This window comes from Loxodonta africana, chromosome 19 (assembly GCF_030014295.1).
Source record: "Loxodonta africana isolate mLoxAfr1 chromosome 19, mLoxAfr1.hap2, whole genome shotgun sequence".
NCBI lineage: Eukaryota > Metazoa > Chordata > Mammalia > Proboscidea > Elephantidae > Loxodonta > Loxodonta africana.
Genome location: NC_087360.1, coordinates 1272603 through 1297973, shown reverse-complemented (window position 1 = coordinate 1297973; position 25371 = coordinate 1272603). Strand labels below are relative to the sequence as shown.

Below are 25371 nucleotides of genomic sequence, written 5' to 3'. Positions count from 1 at the left end.
AGGTGCTTGCATATGTGCACATGTGTGTTCCTGTCCGTGTGTGTTTGGTGGAGTGTCAATGTGTATGCATCTGGTGGTATGTGTGCATATGTGTGCTTCTGGTAGTGTGTGTGTGCATGCATGTTCACGTATGTGCACACGTGCATGTGTGCACGTGTGGGTGTGGGAAGCACCCGTATATTCATCTAAAATATTTATCGAGATTTACCACATCCCCACGGCCTAGGCTCTGTGAAGGAACAAACTGTCTCCGCTCTCATTCTCCTGCAGCGACAGGTGGTAACAAACATAATGTAAGGAATTATGCTTAGAACATGAGAAGTTGGTAAATCTTTGGGGAACACAGAGCAAGAAACAGGCTGTGAGTCCACGAGGCTGGGGGTCGTCCCATGTGCATCCCCAGTCAGGCGCCTCCCCGGGAAGGGACACCTGGGCAGGAGTGCCAAGAAGGGCACTTAGCACGTGGGCTGTGGGTGCTCTCCAGGTAGGGGACAGCTGGCTGGGAGTCACAGACAGATGAAGAGGGAGTCTGGCACAGAGGAGGGGAGGTCACACAGCCTCCAGCCAGCACTTCTGCCAGTCTCAGTGTTTGAACTCCCACCCACCAGGTGCCAGTGAGTCAGCACTGACTCCTAGTGACCCCATGTCTGTCAGACCTGTGCTCATGAGGTTTTCAATGGCCGGTTTTTCGGAAGTAGATCACCGGGCCTTTCTTCCAAGTTGCCTTGGGGTAGACTTGCACCTCCAACTTTTCAGCTAGCAGCTAAGCATGTTAACTGTTCAACCTTCTAGAGGAGACACATAAGCGAAGAGATAAGACATTTCAAAGCAGCAGAAAGAAAAGGAAAACTTGTGCTGTGGTAGCGTGGTAGCGTGCATGTCAGGAAGGCCTGTGGGAAGGGAGAAAGCCCCAAGCCCCATGAGGAGCTGAGGTGGGGGCACCCAGGCTCCAACCCTTCTCCAGGGCAGCTCCCACGTGGCACTGCCCCTCCAGAGCCAGCATCCCCTTCTGTGTCCCGGCCTGTCTCGTCAGCTCCTGGTCTGTAAGGGCCACGTCAGGCCCCAGGCAGCACATTCTCATGCCGTTCAGAAACGGTCCACAGGCCAAAAGCCGGTATCCTTGGTACAACACTGGCCCCCGGGCTGCGGAAACAGGTCAGGACGACGGGGCAGCGGGAAGGGGACAGCCTTAGCATGGTCAGGAGCCTTCTCTGGCGTGTTCTTAGTCTGCGTCTCCTGGTTTCAGCCTTGTGGTTTTCTTCGTGCTGAGCGGCAAGATGGGCTCTCAGTCAGCATTCAGCCTCCCGAGGGCCGTCCGTCGGCACTCAGCTTCCTGAGGGTTGTCAGTCAGCACTCAGCTTCCTGAGGGCTGGTCTGGCTTTTTAAAATCTGGATTTATTGATAGTGATTGCAGACTCCCCACAGAGAGAGAACCTTCTGTTTTTGTGAGTGGGATCCAGGATCCTGGGGGTGGTGATGAGAAGCCATGAAACACACCCATGAACAGGGGTGTGGGGTAGAGACTGGTTCAGGGGTGAGCCCCCCTCCAGGGGTGAGCCTTCCCCACCTGCAGGGCGCCACCTGGCGCAGGGACCATGCCCTGGTGACTGACGGGAAGCAGACACTGGCTGCTCATGAGGCCCCTCAGAGCCCCCACTTGACACGTCTCCCCAAGAGCAGCTCTTCATGCTGTTTGTAGGAAAAGACAAACCATCACTTTAAAAGGAGCGATTTTGAACCTACATTTCTCAGTGACTGCTCTTTTCAAATACAGTTTTCCCAGGATGCAAAGATTGTGGCTGAATAATTCATAATTCTTTTTCTGGAGACAGGTGTTCATTGTTACCGTGTTAATTTTGCGAGGCGCTGGCTGCAGGCCCTGAGCTCTGAGTGGGGCGCGGCCATCGGTTTTACAGCTGGTAGTGCCAGGACCTGGGGTTACTGAGAGGAAGCTCACCATGGGGCACCCACCTGCTCCCGAGGGCACTAGTCCCTGTGCAGCACTTTTCACATCACCTGTGTGCTCGTCATTCATTCACTCACTCACTCACTCATTCATTCATCCATCCACTCAGCGACCTCTTACTCAGACCCTGGGGGTGCCGGGCACTGAGCTGTGGAGTTGACCTGCAGGTGGGACCTGGGTCTCCCCAGTGGGGCTGTGTCTGCCCCAGGTCCCCCATCAGAGGCCTTGTAGCTACAGGCAGGTCCTCATGACCCCTGCCCCCCACTCTGCATGTCCACACCCCAAGTGCCCCCATCCTGTGTGCCCCCACCCCACATGACCCCACCCCACGTGCTCCCACCCCGCATGCCCCCACCCTGCGTGTCCCCACCTTGCACACCCCCCACCTTGTATGCCCCCACCCCCCATGCTCCCCACCCTGTGTGCTCCCATCCAGCGTGCCCCGTCCAGCGTGCCTGTGGCTTCTCTTCCAGGCTGACTGTGAAGGCCGTGGCGGTGCTGCTGCCCATCCTGGGCACCTCGTGGGTCTTCGGCGTGCTTGCAGTCAACGACCAGGCCGTGGTCTTCCAGTACATGTTCGCTGTGCTCAACTCCTTACAGGTGCATGTGCTGGGGTGCGGGGGTGCTGCCGGGGCCCCTGCACATCTGCCCTCTGCATCCCCCACACCCCAGGAGCCCACAGGGGGCCCCCAGCTGAGGATAGGGCACCAGTGGGGCACACTGGGGGCTCCCAGCAGGCAGAGCCTGTGGGGTGAGGAAAAAAGCCTGCATGGAATTGGTTCTGGAAGCCCAGGTCTGGGCTGGGATCTGCCCTCTGCATGGAGCAGCAGGGGGGGATCCTCCTGGAGACCAGAGGCTTGGGGTGCCCCGAGTCTGAGCCCCCAGAGAAGGGCCAGGGTAAGGGGCACTTCAGCAAGAAGCACAGCCCGCACTGCAGCCAGAGTCCAAAAATCCCATTGCCATCAAGTCGGTTCCAACTCAGAGCGACTCTATAGGACAGAGCAGAACTGCCCCATAGGGTTTCCAAGGAGCGGCTGGTAGATTCGAACCGCTGACTTTTTGGTTAGCAACTGAGCCTGCATCTGGGTTAGGTGATGGGTTCCAGCACCACGAGACCTGGTGTCTCAGCCCCCAAGTCCCTCAACAGGGATCATGCCCATGCCCCCCAGAGCCCACGCAGGCTTGGGGAAGATCTTCCAGAAAGGGCTCTAGCTCCGTGTTCTCCTCCTTCCCAGGGCCTCTTCATCTTCCTCTTCCACTGCCTCCTGAACTCAGAGGTACGTGCGCTCGTCTGTGTGTGAGCGTGGACTTGGCATTCATCCACAGCGCTGCCCCCCAGCTGGTGCCCGGGGTGCGGCCTCTCGACCATGGTGTGGGCGGCTAGGCACAGTGGCCATGGAGTTGCTTGAGTCGGCTGTGGTGTAGGTGCTGGGTGCATGCTGACCGCAGTGGCTAAGCGATATCTGAGTGTCCTCCCTCCCCAGTGTCAGCAGGCTGGCCAGGCAGAGTTGGAGGGGAGGGCTGAGCAGGGGACCAGGGCCTCAGATGGGCTCTGATGGTACCGTGGGGCTGCCTTGAGTCAAGGGGAGGCCTCCCGTCTGCAGGGCGGGGAGGGGCTGCGGAGTGTGGTTCCAGGGGCCCCGGCGCTGGAGCAGCTCGCCTTTTCAGCGCAGTCAGGTGGTCCTCTGTGTGGGAGGACACTCAGGACCCTCTGTCCTGGAGAGCACTATAGTAAGTAGGGCATTCGGGGCTGACCAAGGAAAAAGAGAAGACCCCGAGATAACATTGCATAGCCAGGTACTTACTGACGGCACAAGTGGGGCAGTCTCCCAGCAGAAGGTCTGCCAGAGGCCAGCAGTGAAGGGAGCCCCCAGAAGAGCAGAGAAGGGGGGACTACACGTGTGGTCGCATGGCGTCCTTTGGCAGCCGGGTGTGAGTCTCTGGGTCAGGATCTCCAAGAGCAGAGAGAGCTGGGGGCCCTGATAACCACAGGGTTCCTCTTAGCTAGGCAAGCAGATGCTGGGTGCAGGGTCGTGAGCTGTGCAAAGCAGGCAGGCTCTAGGTGGCTAAAAATCTCTTTATTTGGGCTATTTTTTTTTTTATTGTGATGAAAATATACAAAACCTACGACATCTCAACAATCTCTCCATGTACAGTCCAGTGACACTGATGGCATCCTTCCGTTTGTGCAGCCATTCTCTCCAACCTTTTCCAGATTATTCCACCACCGTTCACATGAACTTACTGCCCCAGAGCAAAACTCCCCTTCTGTCCCTTCCCCTGGTAACCACTAATAGACCTTGGTTTCTGTGAGTTTGCTTATTTCATACAAGTGAGATCGTATAGTATTTGTTCTTTTTCCACCTGACTTATTACGCTCAGCATGGTGTTTCCAAGGTTGGTCCATGCTGCGGCCTGCATCAGGACTTCATGTCTCATTACGGCCGAGCAGTATTCCATTGTGTGTGTATACACCACGTTTTGTTTTTCCGTTCATGTGTTGGTACACACTTGGGTTGTTTCCACCTTTTGGCTGTTGTGAACAGTGCTGCAGTGAACACTGGTGTGCAGGTTTCTGTTTGCGTTCCTGCCTTCCTTTCTTCCGGGTGTGTACCCGGGAGTGGAAGTGCTGGGGCACGTTCGAGTTCTGTGTTCAATATTTTGAGGAGCTTCCAAATTTTTCCACAGAGGCCGCACCCTTTTACATTGCCACCAGTGATGGACGAGGGTTCTCAGGGCTGTTTTTAAAACGACTGGATGTGTACACATTTGAGTTTGGCACTTGCAGGTTTTTTGGGTGAAGTGGAGGGGGAGGGGGCATTTATGAGGACGTGAACAAGCTGGGCCAAGGCACAGAGGCTGCCTTTGGCTCACTGTGTAGACAGCATGTCTCCTGAACGTGGGCTGGTGTTCTGCACCCCTGCTGGGCTGCCGTCGTGGACGGTGCTGTCGGGAGTGAGCAGGCACCGGGCAGAGGGCCTGCCTGGGCCTGGCCAGTGAGGGCCGTCTGTCTGCACATGGATGCCAGGGAGGAGGCAGGGCGGGGGCGGGGGCAGGGAGGGGTGCAGCCCACAGAGGCGGTGACAGAGAGGTCACGTGGGTGCAGAGACCTGGAGCTGACCCAGCAGCCCAAGACAGGGGTGCATGTGGTCGGGGGTGCCTGGTCAACCCTGTGAGCATGTGTGTCTGTTCACATCCCCCTTGGGGTCCTCGATGCCCATCAGTGTACTCTGCCAGCTGTGACATTGAGCTGAGTGCATCCCGTCCCCCATGTGGAACTGCACAGAGGCCACACCGGGCCAGATCCTCATCCCCGTGTTGGTGGGAAGGCAGGGGAACAGAGCCCATGGCTGCCACATGAGCCAGCACCTCGCAGCTCAGTCTGTCCTGACCTGGGCTCGCCTGTCCTGCCCACTGCCCTGTGTTTATGAGACAGTGGTGGCTTAGGGGTAGAAATATTGCCTTCCGTGCAGAAGACCCGGGTTCAATTCCCGGCCAGTGCACCTCATGTGTAGCCACAGCCCGTCTGTCAGTGGGGGCTTGTGTGTTGCTGTGCTGCCGAACAGGTTTCAGGGGTCTGACAGACTAAGACAGACTAGGAAGAAAGGCCTGGCAATCTACTTCCAGAAGATTGGTCAGTGAAAACTCTGTGAATCACAACAGTCAGATCTGCAACCGATCGTGGGGATGGCGCAGAACTGGCAGCGTTTCATTCCATTGTGCTCAGGTTCACCATGAGTCCGGGCCAATTCCGTTTAGAGTTACATCTAATCGTTGCTATTTGAGCCTCAGAAGCTACTTCTCCTGAGCCCCGTCCTTTTTCCAAAGGTGAGAGCTGCCTTCAAGCACAAAACCAAGATCTGGTCCCTCACCAGCAGCTCTGCCCGCAGCACCCACGCGAAGCCCTTCAGCTCCGACATCGTGAGTGGCTTCAGCGCCTCCTCTAGGCCCACCGTCTGCTTTGACTGCTCAATGCCCCGTTCCATCCCACGCTGACCTGCTACCTGGTCTGCCGCTGAGGGTTGTGCTTTCTGTCTGCTGCCCTGCGAGGTGACACAAGGCTGGCTCCTGCCTCCTGGGGCCTCGCAGCCGACGCAGGCTGGCTCTTAACCCCATGCTCCCCTGCCCTTTGTAGTCCTGCGCTGGGCCAGCAGCAGTAGTGGCGTGTTATGCCCTTCATGCCTGATGCATGCCTGCAGGCCCCATGTGCACAGGGTAGGGCCACCCGAGGCAGGTCCCCAAGGCCAGGCCGCTGTGCTCCCATCAGCTGACCAGGAGGCAGACCCCGACATGCTGATAGAGCCCCATGGGGGCACAGCAGTCCCAGCACAGCCCTCCCTGGGAGAGTGTGACCTCTGCATTAGCTTAGGGACACCTGAGAAATCAGGTTCCCATGTCCGAGGGTCTCAACAAGCCTCTCATCTTTCAACCAGTACACTGACCCACCCTCTCCTGCCCTCCAGATGCAGGCAGGGCCCCTTGGCAGCCTGGTGCAGATGCGGTCATGCATTCTCACTACACAGCGCCTCCTACCTGTCACTCAGGTCCTCCCTCAGGTGTCCTCAGGAAGCCCTCCTGGACCACTTGGTTGAAGGGGGCCCCATCCCATCTCATCACCATACTTCTGCCACCACCTGGAGTGGTCTATTCATTGGTTAATGGCCACTATTTGCCCCCCACCCTGTGATGTAGACTCTGGGGCAGGGGGCAAGAATCTGGTAGACTTGTTCCCACTGTAACCCCATGGCCTGCAACAATGCTCAGCACAGAGTATGCTGTGTACATGAACATGGAACAAATGTATGGACAGATGGAAAGAGGAGCAGATAAATGAACAGATGAATGAATGAGTGAGTGAAGAGATGAATAGATGAACGAGTGGATGGACAGATGGATGAATGGATGAATGATTAGATGGAGACATGAATGAATGAATGAATGGATGACTAGATGGATAATTAATGAATGAACAGATGGCTAGATGAATGAATGAATGGACAGATGGATGAATGCTTAGATGGGGAGATGAAGGAATGAATGAACAACAGAGAGATGGATGAATGAGTGAGTGATGAGATAGATGAATGAATGAATGGATGGACAGATGGATGAATGATTAGATGAAGAGATAAACAAATGAATTAATGAGTGAACAGATGGATAGATGAATGAGTGAACGACCAGATGGATGGATGAGTGAATGAATGGACAGATGAATGGATGAATGATTAGATGGAGAGATGAATGAATGAACAGATGGACAGATGAATGAGTGAATGACCAGATGGATGAATGGATGAATGGATGAATGAGTGGATGCAGACCACCTTGGGGAATTAGAGTCAGAAACAGGAAGTGAGAGGAAGGGAGATGGTGCAGGATCATGGAGAGATGCCCCTCAGGAGAACATTCCCCGGCAGGGAGGACCCCCAGGGCTCTGGCCTCAGGGCTCGTGCACTCACAGGGCAGGTCTGGGGAGCAGAGTCTTCACCCTCACCCCTCTGTGGTTTGCAGATGAATGGGACCCGGCCTGCCACAGCCTCCTCGAAGCTCAGCCCCTGGGACAAGAGCAGCCTCTCCTCCCACCGTGTGGACCTATCTGCTGTGTGAGAGGGCTGCTGACCGGCCATCCCCCCAAAACAGCCCCAGAGACTGACCGTACCTTCGAGGGGCCTGGAGCGGGGGTTACAGCCTGGAGACAGTGTCACCTGTGACCATTGTGTGGGGTGCCCGTGGCTGCTGACTCAGGGGCCGCATGTCCAGGAGGGGCTGTGGGCCGTGGCTTCCTGAGGAAGTGACTGAGGACAGGTGGCCAGCTGCAAGGCTGTGCCTCCCATCACCAGGCTGCATCATGGTACATGCACTGCACACAAGCCCCGGACGCCATGACCACTGGAGGGAACTGGACATTGAGCAAGAGGCGGTCTTTGAGTGTGGCTGAGGTCCCCACAACCCCACAGGCCCCCATGGGACGCCACATGCCCTGCAGGCCAGCCAGGCACAGCGGGGTGGGGAGTGGAGGAGTAAATACCCCATGCTCCCCACACCGGGCACCTCACCCCCGTCACGTCCTCACAGTTGTCCCAGAGAGTGGACACCCGGCCAATGTGAAGACCCCCTCCGCCCCTCCCTGGTGCCTTTGACTCCCAGACCCCAAGTCAGCCTCCAGCACCCCATCTCCTGGCTCCCAGTGCTTTTGTGCACAGTGTCCCCAGCTGACTCCTCCTGCTCTGGGCCCCCTCCACATCACTGAACTTTCTAAACCCCACTCCCCAGAGCCCACTCTGTCCCAGGGAGCAGTCATAGTGGGGAGCGGGGGGAACAGACGTGCCATTTCATGCCAAGGAGAGGCCGCCTTCTCCCCGGATGGCCAGCCCATGCTGAGGGAGCACTGATGGTTCCCTCACCCTTGGCTGACCAGGGCAGGAGGTGTGACAGTAGCCACGTCTTGGGTGTCGGTGTTAATTATGGGCTCACCCCTCAGGGGGCGGGATCACTGCTATGGCCATGTGTGGGTGAGCACCTGGGGTACAAGGGCGGGTCTGAGGTGGAGCCCGAGAGCCATCACTGTACTTGGGAATGGGCTGCGGAGACTCATACTGTGACCGTGGCATCAGTCAGGTTTGCAAATACGCGGATGAGACGCAGGTCCCTGTTTTTCATACTGGAAAATCCTCCTTTAGAACTGTGAGTGGATGTCGCCTGAGCCCCTTCCTCACCCCCACGCACCTGCCTGGCTTCAGGTGCACCTGGGGACCTTTCTATTTTTGTGCGGTCAGCTCTTGGTGTGACTTACCCTGGTCACATTGAGTGTTCTCGGGGCTAATCTTTGTGCGTTCTTCGGCACGGAGCCTGCATGAAGTGGCCCCTTGTGCATCAGTGACCCAGTGCACTGAGATACCATCACCCTGCTTGGGCTGAGGGGAGTCCTGGCCGATGTAGCGGAGCCCCTGTACAGACACCGTAGCTCGTGGGCAGTGGGAGTGGGCCCAGCCCTGCCCCAGGCTCCCCTGCGATCCCAGAATTGAGTGTGGCTCAGTGTTAGACCCTCCGCATGCCTGTGAGTGCCTGTAAGTGACAACACTGTATTCCTAAGAGTTACGCTTGGGAGTTCTTTCTCTTATTTAGTTTTATTGTGAAGCAAATCAAGTAAGGAACTGCTTTCGTTTCAGACAATTCTTTATGTGTTTTAACTCTCAGCATGTCCACTCCACGTAGCTAATAGATCTAGAGAAATAATGAATGAACCCTGCCTAAACCTGGTATTTCTGATGAATGGAAGTAGTAGTGCACTTTATTTATAAGCTGATGTATCTTGGCTTCTGCAGTAGTTTATTATCCACACATCATTTGGCCAAAGATAAGAAGATAGGATTGTGTATAGGACATAGATTGTAAACGGGGAAGATAGCGAATGCCACTAAGTATCAAAAGTATGTTGTGATTTTATCAAATAAAACCTTGCCGTTCTTAAAATAACGTGCGGTCTTTAAAGTCTTTTGTAGTGGAAGGTGGGTTGGACGGTGAGTCTCTGAACGAAAATCTAAAGGCAAGCACACATGGGTAAACTCCTAGACGCGTATGGAGCACCTACCGAGTACCATCCAGTACAGTGCTAGAAGATGAGCCCCTGCGGGTGGAAGGCACTCAGAATACACAGCGGTCCAGCAACAGAGATCATGAAGACCGCGCAGGACCGGGCGACATTTCCTCTGTCATACTTACGTAGTGTCGCCGTGAGTCAGAGCCAGCTCTGTTGTAACTAACAATGGAGTACCCAGCACGTTCTAGCTCTGGGGGAGCGGAGGGCACCCATGGACTCTCAGGACCTTACCTGTCAGGGAGGGGTGTGGACATGGACCTGTGGCAGACAAGCAGGCGTGGCAAGGAAGGGGAGGAGGAGGAAGGAGAAATGGAGGGATCTGTGAGGCCCTTTGTTTGCCTCAGGTTTTATTTACTGCGCAACGTTCTGTTGCTTCTTCAAAGGAGACAAACAGAAGCTGAACTGTACACCACTCCCCAAACATATTTGCTTTACCACGTCGCGTTTGCGTCCTTGTCCACAGGCAGGCGTAATCTACGTGGTCCTACCTCAATGTCTGCTGTTCAACCACCTGTTTAGTCTTCTCTCAGAGACTGTCTTCCGCATTACTATAGGTTGTTCCTGATTATACAACCCCTTGACACTGGAGTGCATGTACAACATTCAATTAAATATCACAAGTTATTGCAGCCTTGCACTATTTTACAGTTAGGTTATTTCTGTGGGGGTGTGTATGTGTAGGTATCTCAACATTTTCTATATACAAGAACGTGTATTTTGTTTATGTATGTTTATATATGTTATATGTGTACCTTTTATACATGTGGATATTGATGTTCTTGTCCTTCTGGCTTTTTTTCCCCCTCATGTTTGTTATTTTCCAGGTTAAATTTCAGAACTGGGATTCTGCATTAAAAAGAATATATGATTTCACAACTCTTGAAACATCTTGCCAAATTGTTTTCCAAAATGATTCCTGGCCCCATTATCACTGCCAGTGGTAACTTACTGATACTCTCTTTTCTGGAAATGTTACTAGCAAAGAGAGTTATTAATATGCTGATTCAGTTTGTATGAAATGCCATGTGTCCTCAGGGAGGACTCCTGGCTCTATCACTCACCCACCTGCCTCAGTGTCTCAGCTCAAGTCCCCTCTGACCTCCCTGTTCTTCATCCTCCCAGCTCGGGCCCGGTTCCTTAGCAACACCCATGTCTAATTTCTGCATTGGTGGGCTATCCCTTCCTTCCCTGCTCCCCTCTCTGGACAGGGTGCTCTGAGGGCAGTGCTGGCTCTGCCTTGCTGCTCACTGGGGCCTCGGTGCAAGGACAGAGGCTGGCTCCTGGTGGAGCGCTTGGAGTCCATGTGGATGGCCTGTGACCAAGCTCGTCTGTGCTGGCCACATGGGTGATTACACACTGTGGGCACGGTGAATGGGCAATGTTGTTGTTGTTGGGTTCTGTAGAGTCAGTTGTGACTCATAGCAACCCCATGTGACAGAGTAGAACTGCCTCATAGGGTTTCCTAGGCTGTGATCTTTACAGGAGCAGATCTCCAGGTCTTTCTCCCCCAGAGCCCGTGGTGGGTTCAAATTGCCAATTTCGGTTAGCACCTGAGCATTTAACCGTCGTGCCACCAGGGCTCCTTGAGCAGAAGTAACAGCCCATCATCATCCCCAGAGAGGAGACGTCCTTCCTTCTAAACACACTCAAACATGACGAGCTTTAATCCACACTTGACAGCATCAGTCTGCGCTAAGATCGTACACGAGAACAAGAACGTGGACACTGTCTTAGTCATCTAGTGCTGCTGTAACAGAAATACCGCAAGTGGATGGCTTTAACAAACAGAAGTTTATTCTCTCACATTCTGGGAGGCTACAAGTCCAAATTCAGGGCTCCTACTATTTTTTTTTTTTTTTACTCCAGGAGAAGGCTTTCTTTCTCTGTCAGCTCTGGGGGAATCCTTGGCATCAATTTTCTCCTGGGCTAGGAGCAACTCAGCACAGGGACCTCAGGTCCAAAATATGCACTCTGCTTCTGGCTCTTCTTGCTTGGTGGTATAAGGTCCTCCTGTTTCTCTGCTCACTTCTTTCTTTTATATCTCAAAAGAGATTGACTCAAATTACAACCTAATCCTGTAGATTGTGTCCTGCCTCATTAACAACATAGAGGTTAGGACTTACAACACATAGAAAAATCACATCAGATCACAAAGTGGAGGACAACCACACAATACAGGGAGTCATGGCCTAGCGAAATTGACACACATTTTTGGGGAACACAATTCAATCCATAACAGAGACAGTGCCTAGAGGGTCTGAGCATTTATAATGCAAGGTTGGAAACCCTGTATCACCTTATCTTCCTCTCCATATGGAAGATCTATGACTACATTTCTTAGTCCCTCTTTATTATTTCAATGTTTTCTTCTTTTACATAATGCCGTCACCATTACTCTGTTTTGAGTTTTTTTTTTTAAATCTTGATTTATTTTTTTTATTTCCCTGTCTGGGTTGACTTCTTATTGTTCTGCCCAGTGTTCTAGTCTTGGGTCGATACCTGATATTGATTTTCTAATGGAAGAACTCCCTTTAGTATTTCTTGTAGTTTTGGTTTGGTTTTTACGAATTCCCTAAGCTTCTGTTTATCTGGACACGTCCTAAATTCACCTTCATATTTGAGAGACAGTTTCGCTGGATATATGATTCTTGGCTGGTAATTTTTTTCCTTCAATTTTTTATATAAGTCATCCCATTGCCTTCTTGCCTGAATGGTTTCTGCAGAGTAGTCTGAGCTTATTCTTATTGACTCTCCTTTGTAGGTGACTTTTCGTTTATCCCTAGCTGCTGTTGAAATTCTCTCTTTATCTTTGGTTTTGGCAAGTTTGATTATAATATGTCTTGGTGACTTTCTTTTAACATCTGTCTCATGTGGAATTTGATGAGCATCTTGGATAGGTATCTTCTCATCTTTCACGATATCAGGGAAGTTTTCTGCCGACAAATCTTCAACAATTCTCTCTGTATTTTCTGTTATCCCTCCCTGTTCTGGTACTCCAATCACTCATAGGTTATTTCTCTTGATAGAGTCCCACATGATTCTTAAGGTTTCTTCATTTTTTCAAATGCTTTTATATGACTTTTCTTCAAATATTTTAGTGTCAAGTGCTTTATCTTCAAGTTCAGAAAGTCTGCCTTCCACTTGCTCAAATCTGCTTCTCTTTCTTTTGAGTTGTCTACTCCTGTAATTTTATTGTTAATCTTCTGAATTTCCGATTGCTGTCTGTCTATGGATTTTTCCAGCTTATTAAATTTTTCGTTATGTTCCTGAATAATCTTTTTAATTTCTTCAATTGCTTTATCTTTGTGTTCCTTGGCTTGTTCTGCATTTTGCCTTATTTCCTTCCTGATATCTTGAAGGGTTCTGTATATTAATCTTTTGTATTCTGCCTCTGGTAATTCCAGGAATGCACCTTCATCTATAATATCCCTTGATTCTTTGTTTTGAGAGCTTGTTGAGGGGATCATGGTCTGTTTCTTTATGTGAACTGATATTGACTGTTGTCTCCGAGCCATCTATAAGTTTATTGTATTAGTTTATTTTATGTTTGCTTACTGTGTCGTAGCTTCTAGCTTTGTTTTGTTTTGATATGCCCAAATGGGTTGCTCGAGTGAGCTAGCTTGATTATTTTCACCTTTGGAGCTCTGACGTCCTGTCCCCAGATGGCTAGAGCTGTTATACGGTATATCAGTCTAGGAGTCCATTCACTTTTCCTGTACGAATTGAGCTCAAGTGTCCAGGTAGCTGATCATCAAGTGTGGGATACAGGCTCTGTCCTACAGTCTTAGAGGGGCAGGGGTGATTGGTGTAGGTACCAGTATCTGGTTGCAGCAGGGGGTCACATTCTGAACAAGGCAGGGGGCTGAGAATCGTCCCCCACATGTCCCTGAGGAAAGTGTGTCCCTGTTCCCTAGAGCGTACAGGTGGGTGGGTTCTGCAGACAGACCATGGGCACCCAATGTTTTTGGTTGTAAGGACTGGGAGGTACCAGTTATCCTTAGACCCCTGTTGCAGGTGGTTGGGTGACCTGAGTGGAGCTACCAGTCCTTAGGCCCCTGATGTGGGTATGTGAGGACCCTATTTAATAGGCAAAGCAATGTCAAACATCAAACACCCGCCTCTCCACCACAAAGCTGAAATAGTTGGAGCCTGCCAACAAGGGCCTATTCTCCTGAAATAGGCCCACACAGGTCCATGCAGAGGGGAAAGGTACTCAAAGTCCACGGACTGTTTATGCCTGGACAGGAGCCGCTTCTGTCCTGAGCTCCCCCAGTTAGTGAAGCTGACAAATTGTCTTTTCCCGCAATTGCAAATTTATTCCTTCTCCAAGGCCGAGAGGATGGCTCTAGGTGCTCAACAGTGCCTATCTCAGGCCTAGGGAATTCAGCCGCTGAAGCCAACTTGGGGGTGGAGGGATACACTAAAATATATGCAAGTACTTAGCTTTTGCCCAGAGCGCCGTTCTTCTCTGGTTCTGGAGGTGTGAGTAGGCTGGGTGGCTGGCTGCTTCTCGCTGAGGAAACTGTGGCCAAACGCTAGCACCAGCCTGCCGCCACTGCTCTGGGAATGGTGCCTGAGGGATCCCCATGATTCAGTTCCGGTAACTCCTTTCGCTTCTGAACCGCCTTTTCCTCCCCTGTCCCTCGGTTTGTTTTCTAAGCTTGCCTTTGATGTTCAGGGCTCCTAGCTTCTCATAAATATACTCATTTCACTTGGCAGTTTGAATCCACCAGGTGCTCCTTGGAAACTCTACAGGGCAGTTGTACTCTGTCCTATAGAGTGGCGATGAGTCAGAGTTGACTGGACATCAACGGGTTTCATTTTTGGTTTTAATCACCATGCCACTCCACAAAATGCTTTCAGTTCCTGAAAACTGAAATTGACTTTGATGTCTTCTGAGAGCCTTAGTGCATTTTTAATCCACGCAGAGCCCCTTTCCCAGTTCTCTACTCTCCAGGAGAGCATTGGGCCAGCACATTTCCACTCCCAGCCTCCCCCCTTCCCCTGGTCCTGGGTCCACAGAACAGCAGGAACTTTTGTTCAGGGGCTCCTTCTGCAACAAGACAACTCCTATGTTTGTGCTGAATCCACCTGACCCTCACCCAGTACCGTTCTGGGGGAAAATGGAACATGGGGGCCAGCACCTTCTCCCTGGCCTCTTGTCTGCACCATCTAGTAAGTCAACAGGGGCTTGGCTTCACCTTCTGTTGGTAACAGACCCCACCCTGAGGGTCCTGGCCTCACCCCATGTCAGTAACAGACTCTGCCCTGAGGGTCCTAGCCTTGCCTTCCTGAGCTTCAGGAACATAGGAACGAGATGTTCCCATCCAGGACAGCTCATCCAACTCCTGGAGATGCCTGACCTCTGGAACTGGGGGTTCTTCCACATCCCAGGTCAATAGTTACAGCCCTACACCCAGGAAGGGGGAGGGCGCTGGGGCAGGCCTTGGCAGCAGGCCTCACTAGGAAAGATTTATAAGCAAGTCAAACGAGGAACTTCCCGTAAGCTCTTCTTTTATCTAAGAGATAAAGGCTTCATTGCAAAATATTTACTGCACCCGTGAAGCCAGGAAAAGGAATCGACTCACGGGGGTAACTTTATTTAAACATCTTGATGCTTTTCTGTGGGAAAGATGGAAGGGTGATGATTTAGAGTTGTGAGGCCCTGCCCAGAGGAGGGTCAGGCCAACGCAAGACCCCACCTCTCTGTCAGGGCCAGGCTCTGGAGCCCCACTGACCACCCTCCTCCACCCCCACCTCTCTGTCAGAACCAGGCTCTGGAGCCCCGCTGACCGCCCTCCTCCACCAGCACCTGGTTTCCAAATGCATGGTGTTTCCCAGAACATCCGATGCGCAGGCTAGATGGGACTATTGGGCCTCTGTCAGGTCCTTCCAAAGTTTTATGTCTGGGTCTGGGTGCTGATCATCCCCACAATCAAGATAATAGACATACCCATCACACCAAAAGTCCCCTTAAACTCCTTCCAACTTTTCTCACCTGTGGGCAGACGGGAAGTGCTGGTAACGGACACCTCCCAGGCAAGCCCCCATCTGTGAAGAACAGGAATTGGGGTGTCAGTACCCCAACTCCCTCACCTTGGGAGAGGGTAACTGTGAGATATAGGACCCACACCAATTCACAGGTTTCCCAGCGGGATCATGCCCCCATCCTGTCCTCTTCCCCTGTCCCATCAGATTTTCCTGGGGTTTCCACCAGGCACTCCTTACCCTTGAATCTCTGTCCCAGGCAGCACTGCCATATAGCATGGGTTGCATGAAAGAGAACCTTCCAGAACGGGGAATGCAGTGAAATCCCGATGCTCCCACTCTCTGGACTCTTGCTCACAACCCCAGCAGAAGGGCCGTGGACGCGCATCCAGCGTTTCAGTAGCCCCCACGTCATGCTTCCCCAGTGGATTTTCCTGGTTAGCCCTCAGCGTTGGAAAATTTCTCTCTTGTCATCTGTCAGCAGTGATTGTTCAGATAACTTCCAGCGAGCCCATCTGCCTCTGTGGCACGTCCCTACACTGGCCAGGAAACAGTGCCATTAGCCGCCTCATTTTCAGTCGCACGTGACTTTATTAAAAGTTTCCTCCTGGGGATGAAGGTTTCGTGTGCAGTTTGCACCCGATGGTGAGTTCATTGCAGAGTTGAGTTGAACTTTTTAGTCTTCTGTGAGTTAAGAGCGTGTGCGCTTCTTACCAGGAAACAGACTTCTGCTTTCCTCCTGTGCACACCTGGGAGTGCTCAGAAGGTGTTCTCCGGGGAAGGCTGACGGTTTCTTTCCAGATGCGCAGACTGTCTCGACACGGAGGGCTGAGAGTGGGAACCCAGGGGATGGAATATGGCAAGAGCTCGTTTGGGGATCCTGCCCAGCAAGCATATTACTCGAGTCCACGGGGAGCTCATTACAGTCCTTGTTCTCAGGCTCCTGCCGCTAAGTAAAGCCCACTGAGGCAGCCGCCTGCCTGCAAAATGTTTGTCTGTTTGTTTTGTCTTCCACAGAGAGAATCTTCAGGTACCCTTCCATTCATAGTCATAAATCCAGTCAGCGTGTACTGAGAAACTATTCTGCGTCTAGACTTGTGCTAAAGTTAGATGGAGGTAGACCGTGTCCCTCCCTTCAGGAACTCAAGTCTGTGTTAAACGCAGATGTTAACCTCTAGCACCCACTCCCCTCCTGTGTCTAATAAGCCCCCAGGTTTAGCCTGAAGCAGGGCCCCAACCAGAGATTGTATTTCCCAGGTTCCTTTGTGGTGAAGGTGCCCATGTGACCGTGTCCTGGCCAATGGAATGTGAGCAGGTAAGGCTCCCACTTCTGATGACTACCTGAAAAGGAAGTGACTTCCCTCCTGGGGCTGGGATGCAGACTTGGAGTTGGGCCCAGGGAGGTGCTCCAGAGTACCTTGGAAAAGTCCAGGAAGCATTCACAAAAGAAGATTCCCTGGTTGACAAGGCCAGAGTGACAGGCTGTGGGCCCAGTGGGTGTCTGAGAACCACTGCAGGTTCACTGCTCCAGCCCAGGCGAGGGGTGTGTGTCAGGCACAGAGTGGGAAACTGACTGAGTGATGGGGAGTAGAACCAAGACAGGGTGTGAGAGTGAGTCCAGCTGCCCAGGGGAGCAGTCGGCAACATCCCCAGTGTCCTGAAAGATAGAACAGGGTAGTTGCTGTTGTTAGGTGCCATTGAGTCCGTTCTGACTTATAGCCACCCTATGTATACAGAATGAAACACTACCCAGTCCTGTGCCATCATCACAATTGTTGTTAAGCTTGAGCCCATTGTTGCAGCTACCATGTCACCCATCTCGTTGAGAGTCTTCCTCTTTTTCACTGACCCTCTACCTTACCAAGCATGATATCCTTGTCCAGGGACTGGTCTTTCCTGATGGCATTTTCTGAAACGTAGAACAGGGTAAGCGAGTTCCAAATGCCACCCCTGTGACCTAGGATCCCCAATTATTACCCACCGTCCAACCACTGGCACTGCCATTTGCTCAGCAAACTTGACAAGGAGTGAACACATTGCCCTCCTAGAAAATGTGTGATCCGTTGAAGTGGTTTTTTTTCTGGGAGGCGTATGTGTTTTTTGTGTCCTACCTGTGGAAAATAAAAGCTCTAACAATTTATCTCGTAAAGAAAACTCGTCTTTTGTGCTGTGCTCTTCACACACCTCCTAATGATTCTCAGGGAGGGTCGCTTTTTCTTCAGCGGCAAGTCTGACCACACACCACTTTCCTGGTCAACACACGGAGCAGAATCTCTGGCTGCGTGAGCTCTGGCCTTGATTCCAGAACATTCTCTGTGTCTGTGGTACAGATCACGCAGAACCCACAGCACGTTCTACAGTGATTTTGAGCCGGGTCCCAGTGAGGCACTGTGATGATTTGGCCGATGAGCGTGGGACTCCAGACCTCTCAGCCTTTGCGACATCCATCCTTCAACTAAAGTTACTGCAGGTGCATCAGGGCCAGGCCCCCTCTGTGTGGACTGTGCAGGAAGGTCAGGTGAACTCTGTTTCAGAGGTCTGGGACAAGGAGACAGAGAGGGGCTAAGGGATGAAGGCTGCACTGTCTGCGTCCCAGCAGGAGGATTATGTTGACTTTCCTGCAAACACTATGAGGTAGATTCCTGGAGCTAAGTTCTCAGCAGCTGGACAAACCTCTCAGACCCTGCCTGGACATCTCCCCGAGTCTGGGATTTCTCATCAGGGGAAGACTCAGCCCCCTCCTGAGGGCTGGAGAAGATGGCCTTCAGGTGAGATCCAGGTGTCAGAGAGCAGCTGAGACCAGGATGGCCAAGGCAGGGGACTGAGACAACCCAGGAATGGGGAGAGTGGATGCCCAGCTGTGAGGCTGCTGTCATTTTCTAGAAAGATGTTCCATCACATTTGGGGTTGGTTAAGTCTGCTTTGTACAAGTGAGGTTGCAAAAGAGCAGAAAAAAGAGAAAAGGACGTGCTGGCATCGGCTCATGAAGGAGCCGGAGGGAGCGCTGGGAACAGTTTAGCAGGTTCAACACTCCCTCAGGTGTACATTAAAATCACCTGAAGCAAGTGGACTGGAAACGGGAGACTGTCCTTCCTGACAGCAGGCAGGTGGGGGAAATGGCTTCTAAAGAGAGGCAACAGTCTCCAACTCAGCTCACAGGAAGTGTGGGGAAGGCAAGACTGTATGAAATCGGAAAATCAATTTCAGTCTAAAAGAAAAATAATACAACAGCAGTTCCAGCACCTGCTGTTTTCCAAAAATATGAGTTTAGGCATTAGAATGGAGACAATAAGAAATATGTTGAGGCAGCCAGGAAAGGAACAAAAACATACATTTAACACAAAGATACATTGGGGAGGCGGGGCCAAGACGGCGGACTAGGTGGACGCTACCGCGGATCCCTCTTGCAACAAAGACTCGGAAAAACAAGGGAATCGATCACATACATAACAATCTACGAACTCTGAACAACAAGCACAGACTTAGAGACGGAAAACGAACAAATACGGGCAGACAGCGACCGTTTTCAGAACTAGGAGCCAGCGTACCAGGCAGGTGACCTTCGGAGCCCGATCTGGGGCAGAGCCCAGGGGGGCAGACCGCACAGACGGGGGGCCCAGCCCTTTCCCCCCGAACCCATCCCGGGAGCAAGTCTAGCTGGTTGGCGCGGGCGGCGTAGCGGCGCAGCCGGAGGGAGAAGCACCCAGGAGGCAGTGACTGATCTTGGAGAGGGGAGAGCAGTGTCCCAGCCGGGGAGCTGTCCCGCCGGGAGTTTGGCGGGAAGCGGGCGGGGCGCGAGCGGAGGGGGGGTCAGCTATATTTCCCTAAACCGACTCCAGGGAGGGGCCCACACGTTCGTGCGGGAGGACGCCCACCCAGTCCGCGCGTGTGGCACGGTGCACCGGAGGGAGAAGTCCCCGGGAGGAAGTGACTGGTCTCAGAGCGGGGAAAGCAGCATCCCAGCCGGGGAGCCGTCCCGCCCGGATTTTGGCGGACGGTGGTGGAGCGTGAACGCGGTGATCAGCTCTATATTCTGTGGTGCTACACACCTAGCTCTCTGATCCCTCCCCCACCCTCCCCAGGCGGCTCCATTAACATCCGAATACCCGAAGCCAGAGGGAGAATTCAGATAAGGATCTGACTGCATTTTTTTTAGCTGATTACCTGGAAAATCTAGTTTCCCAGTGATGGCTCTGCGACAGCAGTCCATATCAAACCACATAAAGAAACAGACCATGACAGCTTCTCCAACCCCCCAAACAAAGAATCAAAATCTTTCCCAAATGAAGATACAATCCTGGAATTATCAGATACAGAATATAAAAACTAATTTACAGAATGCTTAAAGATATCACAAATGAAATTAGGATAAATGCAGAAAAATCCAAGGAACACACTGATAAAACTGTTGAAGAACTCAAAAAGATTATTCAAGAACATACTGGAAAAATTAATAAGTTGCAAGAATCCGTAGAGAGACAGCATGTAGAAATCCAAAAGATTAACAATAAAATTACAGAATTTGACAACACAATAGAAAGTCAGAGGAGCAGACTCGAGCAATTAGAATGCAGACTGGAACATCTGGAGGACCAGGGAATCAACACCAACATAGCTGAAAAAAAATCAGATAAAAGAATTAAAAAAAATGAAGAAACCCTAAGAATCATGTGGGACTCTATCAAGAAGGATAATTTGCGAGTGATTGGAGTCCCAGAACAGGGAGGGGGGACAGAAAACACAGAGAAAATAGTTGAAGAACTCCTGACACAAAACTTCCCTGACATCATGCAAGATGAAAGGATATCTATCCAAGATGCTCATCAAACCCCATTTAAGATTGATCCAAAAAGAAAAACACCAAGACATATTATCCTCAAACTTGCCAAACCAAAGACAAACAGAAAATTTTAAAAGCAGCCAGGGAGAAAAGAAAGGTTTCCTTCAAGGGAGAATCAATAAGAATAAGTTCAGACTACTCAGCAGAAACCATGCAGGCAAGAAGGGAATGGGACGACATATACAGAGCACTGAAGGAGAAAAACTGCCAACCAAGGATCATATATCCAGCAAAACTCTCTCTGAAATATGAAGGAGAAATTAAGATATTTACAGATAAACACAAGTTTAGAGAATTTGCAAAAACTAAACCAAGACTGCAAGAAATGCTAAAGGAGATTGTTTGGCCTGATGACCAATAATATCAGGTACCAGGACAACACAAGGTCACAAAACAGAACATCCTGATATCAACGCAACTCAAATAGGGAAAGCACAAAAACAAACAAAATAAGACTGATTCTAAAAAATAAATAAATAAACAAAATAATACACATAACAGGAAATCGTGGAAATCAATAGATAAACGATCACAATAATCAAAAAGAGGGACTAAATATAGGAGGCATTGAACTGCCAGATGGAGAGTGATACAAGGCGATTTAGAAGGTTACAAGTTAGGTTTATACTTAGAAAAATAGGGGTAAATAATAAGGTAACCACAAAAAGGAATATCAATTCCATAACTCAAGAAAAAAGCCAAGAAAAACGTAATGACTCAACAAACACAAAGTTAAACATTATGAAAATGAGGATCTCACAAGCTACTAAGAAAAACGTCTCAGCACAAAAAAGCATGTGGAAAAATGAAATGGCCAACAACACACATGAAAAGGCATCAAAACGACAGCACTAAAAACTTATTTATCTATAATTACACTGAATGTAAATGGACTAAATGCACCAATAAAGAGACAGAGAATCACGGACTGGATAAAGAAACACGATCCATCTATATGCTGCCTACAAGAGACACACCTTAGACTTAGAGACACAAACAAACTAAAACTCAAAGGTTGGAAAAAAATATATCAAGCAAACAATAAGCAAAAAAGAAGAGGAGTAGCAATATTAATTTCAGACAAAATAGACTTTAGACTTAAATCCGCCACAAAGGATAAAGAAGGACACTATATAATGATAAAAGGGACAATTGATCAGGAAGACATAACCATATTAAATATTTATGCACCCAATGACAGGGCTGCAAGATACATAAATCAAATTTTAAAAGAATTGAAAAGTGAGATAGACACCTCCACAATTATACCAGGAGACTTCAACACACCACTTTCGGAGAAGGACAGGACATCCAGTAAGAAGCTCAATAGAGACACGGAAGACCTACTTACAACAATCAACCAACTTGACCTCATAGACTTATACAGAACTCTCCACCCAACTGCTGCAAAATATACTTTTTTTTCTAGTGCACATGGAACATTCTCTAGAATAGACCACATATTAGGTCATAAAACAAACCTTTGCAGAGTCCAAAACATCGAAATATTACAAAGCATCTTCTCAGACCACAAGGCAATGAAACTAGAAATCAATAAGAGAAAAACTAGGGAAAAGAAATCAAATACTTGGAAAATGAACAATACCCTCCTGAAAAAAGACTGGGTTATAGAAGACATCAAGGAGGGAATAAGGAAATTCATAGAATGCAATGAGAATGAAAATACTTCCTATCAAAACCTCTGGGATACAGCAAAAGCAGTGCTCAGAGGCCAATTTATATTGATAAATGCACACATACAAAAAGAAGAAAGAGCCAAAACCAGAGAACTGTCCCGACAACTTGAACAAATAGAAAGTGAGCAACAGAAGAACCCATCAGGCACCCGAAGAAAACAAATAATAAAAGTTAGAGCTGAACTAAATGAATTAGAGAACAGAAAAACAATTGAAAGAATTAACAAAGCCAAAAGCTGGTTCTTTGAAAAAATTAACAAAATTGATAAACCATTGGCTAGACTGACTAAAGAAATACAGGAAAGGAAACAAATAACCCAAATAAGAAATGAGAAGGACCACATCACAACAGAACCAAATGAAATTAAAAGAATCATTTCAGATTATTATGAAAAATTGTACTCTAACAAATTTGAAAACCTAGAAGAAATGGATAAATTCTTGGAACAATACTACCTACCTAAACTAACACATTCAGAAGTAGAACAACTAAATAGACCCATAACAAAAAAAGAGATTGAAACGGTAATCAAAAAACTTCCAACAAAAAAAAGTCCTGGCCCAGATGGCTTCACTGCAGAGTTCTACCAAACCTTCAGAGAAGACTTAACACCATTACTATTGAAGGTATTTCAAACCATAGAAAAAGGCGGAATACTACCCAACTCATTCTATGAAGCTACCATCTCCCTGATACCAAAACCAGGTAAAGACATTACAAAAAAAGAAAATTTTAGACCTATATCCCTCATGAACATAGATGCAAAAATCCTCAACAAAATTCTAGCCAATAGAATCCAACAACACATCAAAAAAATAATTCACCCTGATCAAGTGGGATTTATACCAGGTATGCAAGGCTGGTTTAATATCAGAAAAACCATTAATGTAATTCATCACATAAATAAAACAAAAGATAAAAACCACATGATCTTATCAATAGATGCAGAAAAGGCATTTGACAAAGTTCAACACCCATTTATGATAAAAACTCTTACCAAAATAGGAATTGAAGGAAAATTCCTCAACATAATAAAGGGCATCTATGCAAAGCCAACAGCCAATATCACTCTAAATGGAGAGAACCTGAAAGCATTTCCCTTGAGAACGGGAACCAGACAAGGATGCCCTTTATCACCACTCTTATTCAACATCGTACTTGAAGTCCTAGCCAGGGCAATTAGGCTAGACAAAGAAATAAAGGGTATCCAGACTGGTAAAGAGGAAGTAAAGCTATCACTATTTGCAGATGACATGATCTTATACACAGAAAACCCTAAGGAATCCTCCAGAAAACTACTGAAACTAATAGAAGAGTTTGGAAGAGTCTCAGGCTATAAAATAAACATACAAAAATCACTTGGATTCCTCTACATCAACAAAAAGAACACCGAAGAGGAAATAACCAAATCAATACCATTCACAGTAGCCCCCCAAGAAGATAAAATACTTAGGAATAAATCTTACCAAGGATGTAAAAGACCTATACAAAGAAAACTATAAAACTCTGCTACAAGAAATTCAAAAGGACATACTTAAGTGGAAAAACATACCCTGCTCATGGATAGGAAGACTTAACATAGTAAAAATGTCTATTCTACCAAAAGCCATCTATACATATAACGCACTTCCAATCCAAATACCAATGTCATACTTTAAGGGGATAGAGAAACAAATCACTAATTTCATATGGAAGGGAAAGAACCCCCGGATAAGCAAAGCATTACTGAAAAAGAAGAAGAAAGTGGGAGGCCTCACTCTACCTGATTTCAGAACCTATTATACAGCTACAGTAGTCAAAACAGCCTGGTACTGGTACAACAACAGGCACATAGACCAATGGAACAGAATTGAGAACCCAGATAAAAATCCATCCACGTATGAGCAGCTGATATTTGACAAAGGACCAGTGTCAGTCAATTGGGGAAATGATAGTCTTTTTAACAAATGGTGCTGGCATACCTGGATATCCATTTGCAAAAGAATGAAACAGGACCCATACCTCACACCATGCACAAAAACTAACTCCAAGTGGATCAAAGACCTAAACATAAAGACTAAAACGATAAAGGTCATGGAAGAAAAAATAGGGACAACCCTAGGAGCCCTAATACAGGGCATAAACAGAATACAAAACATTACCAAAAATGATGAAGAGAAACCAGATAACTGGGAGCTCCTAAAAATCAAACACCTATGCTCATCTAAAGACTTCACCAAAAGAGTAAAAAGACCACCTACAGACTGGGAAAGAATATTCAGCTATGACATCTCAGACCAGCGCCTGATCTCTAAAATCTACATGATTCTGTCAAAACTCAACCACAAAAAGACAAACAACCCAATCAAGAAGTGGGCAAAGGATATGAACACACATTTCACTAAAGAAGATATTCAGGCAGCCAACAGATACATGAGAAAATGCTCCCGATCATTAGCCATTAGAGAAATGCAAATTAAAACTACGATGAGATTCCATCTCACACCAACCAGACTGGCATTAATCCAAAAAACACAAAATAATAAATGTTGGAGAGGCTGCGGAGAGATTGGAACACTCATACACTGCGGGTGGGATTGTAAAATGGTACAACCACTTTGGAAATCTATCTGGCGTTATCTTAAACAGTTAGAAATAGAACTACCATACAACCCAGAAATCCCACTCCTCGGAATATACCCTAGAGATACAAGAGCCTTCACACAAACAGATATATGCACACCCATGTTTATTGCAGCTCTGTTTACAATAGCAAAAAGCTGGAAGCAACCAAGATGTCCGTCAACGGATGAATGGGTAAATAAATTGTGGTATATTCACACAATGGAATACTACACATCGATAAAGAACAGTGACGAATCTCTGAAACATTTCATAACATGGAGGAATCTGGAAGGCATTATGCTGAGCGAAATGAGTCAGTTGCAAAAGGACAAATATTGTATAAGACCACTATTATAAGATCTTGAGAAATAGAAAAAACGGAGAAGAACACATACTTTCGTGGTTACAAAGGGGGGAGGGAGGGAGGGAGGGAGAGGGCTTTTTATTGATCAATCTGTAGATAAGAACTGCTTTGGGTGAAGGGAAAGACAACACTCAATACAAGGAAGGTCAGCCTAATTGGACTGGACTAAAAGCAAAGAGGTTTCCGGGATAAAATGAAAGCTTCAAAGGTCAGTGGAGCAGGGCCTGGGGTCTGGGGAACATGGTTTGAGGGGACTTCTAAGTCAATGGGCAAAATAATTCTATTATGAAAACATTCTGCATCCCACT

The 25371-nt window shown here is 48.8% G+C and overlaps 1 protein-coding gene across 7 annotated transcripts in view; it reads left to right on the top strand.

Annotated features, from left to right (window-relative positions):
- Window positions 1-10782, top strand: part of ADGRD1 (adhesion G protein-coupled receptor D1) — a 108466-nt gene extending 97684 nt beyond the window's left edge. For 2 of the 7 annotated variants that reach the window (XM_064272033.1, XM_064272037.1), the window contains 4 exons: window positions 2440-2566; window positions 3202-3243; window positions 5795-5887; window positions 7481-10780. In XM_064272033.1, the coding sequence (XP_064128103.1) occupies window positions 2440-2566; window positions 3202-3243; window positions 5795-5887; window positions 7481-7576 (358 nt within the window). In that variant the 3' untranslated portion in view covers window positions 7577-10780. Of the gene's footprint in view, window positions 1-2439; window positions 2567-3201; window positions 3244-5794; window positions 5888-7480 lie in introns of all 7 variants that reach the window. The other 5 variants (XM_064272036.1, XM_023540413.2, XM_064272031.1 and 2 more) reach the window with 5 other exon arrangements.
- Window positions 10783-25371: the final 14589 nt, after the last annotated feature.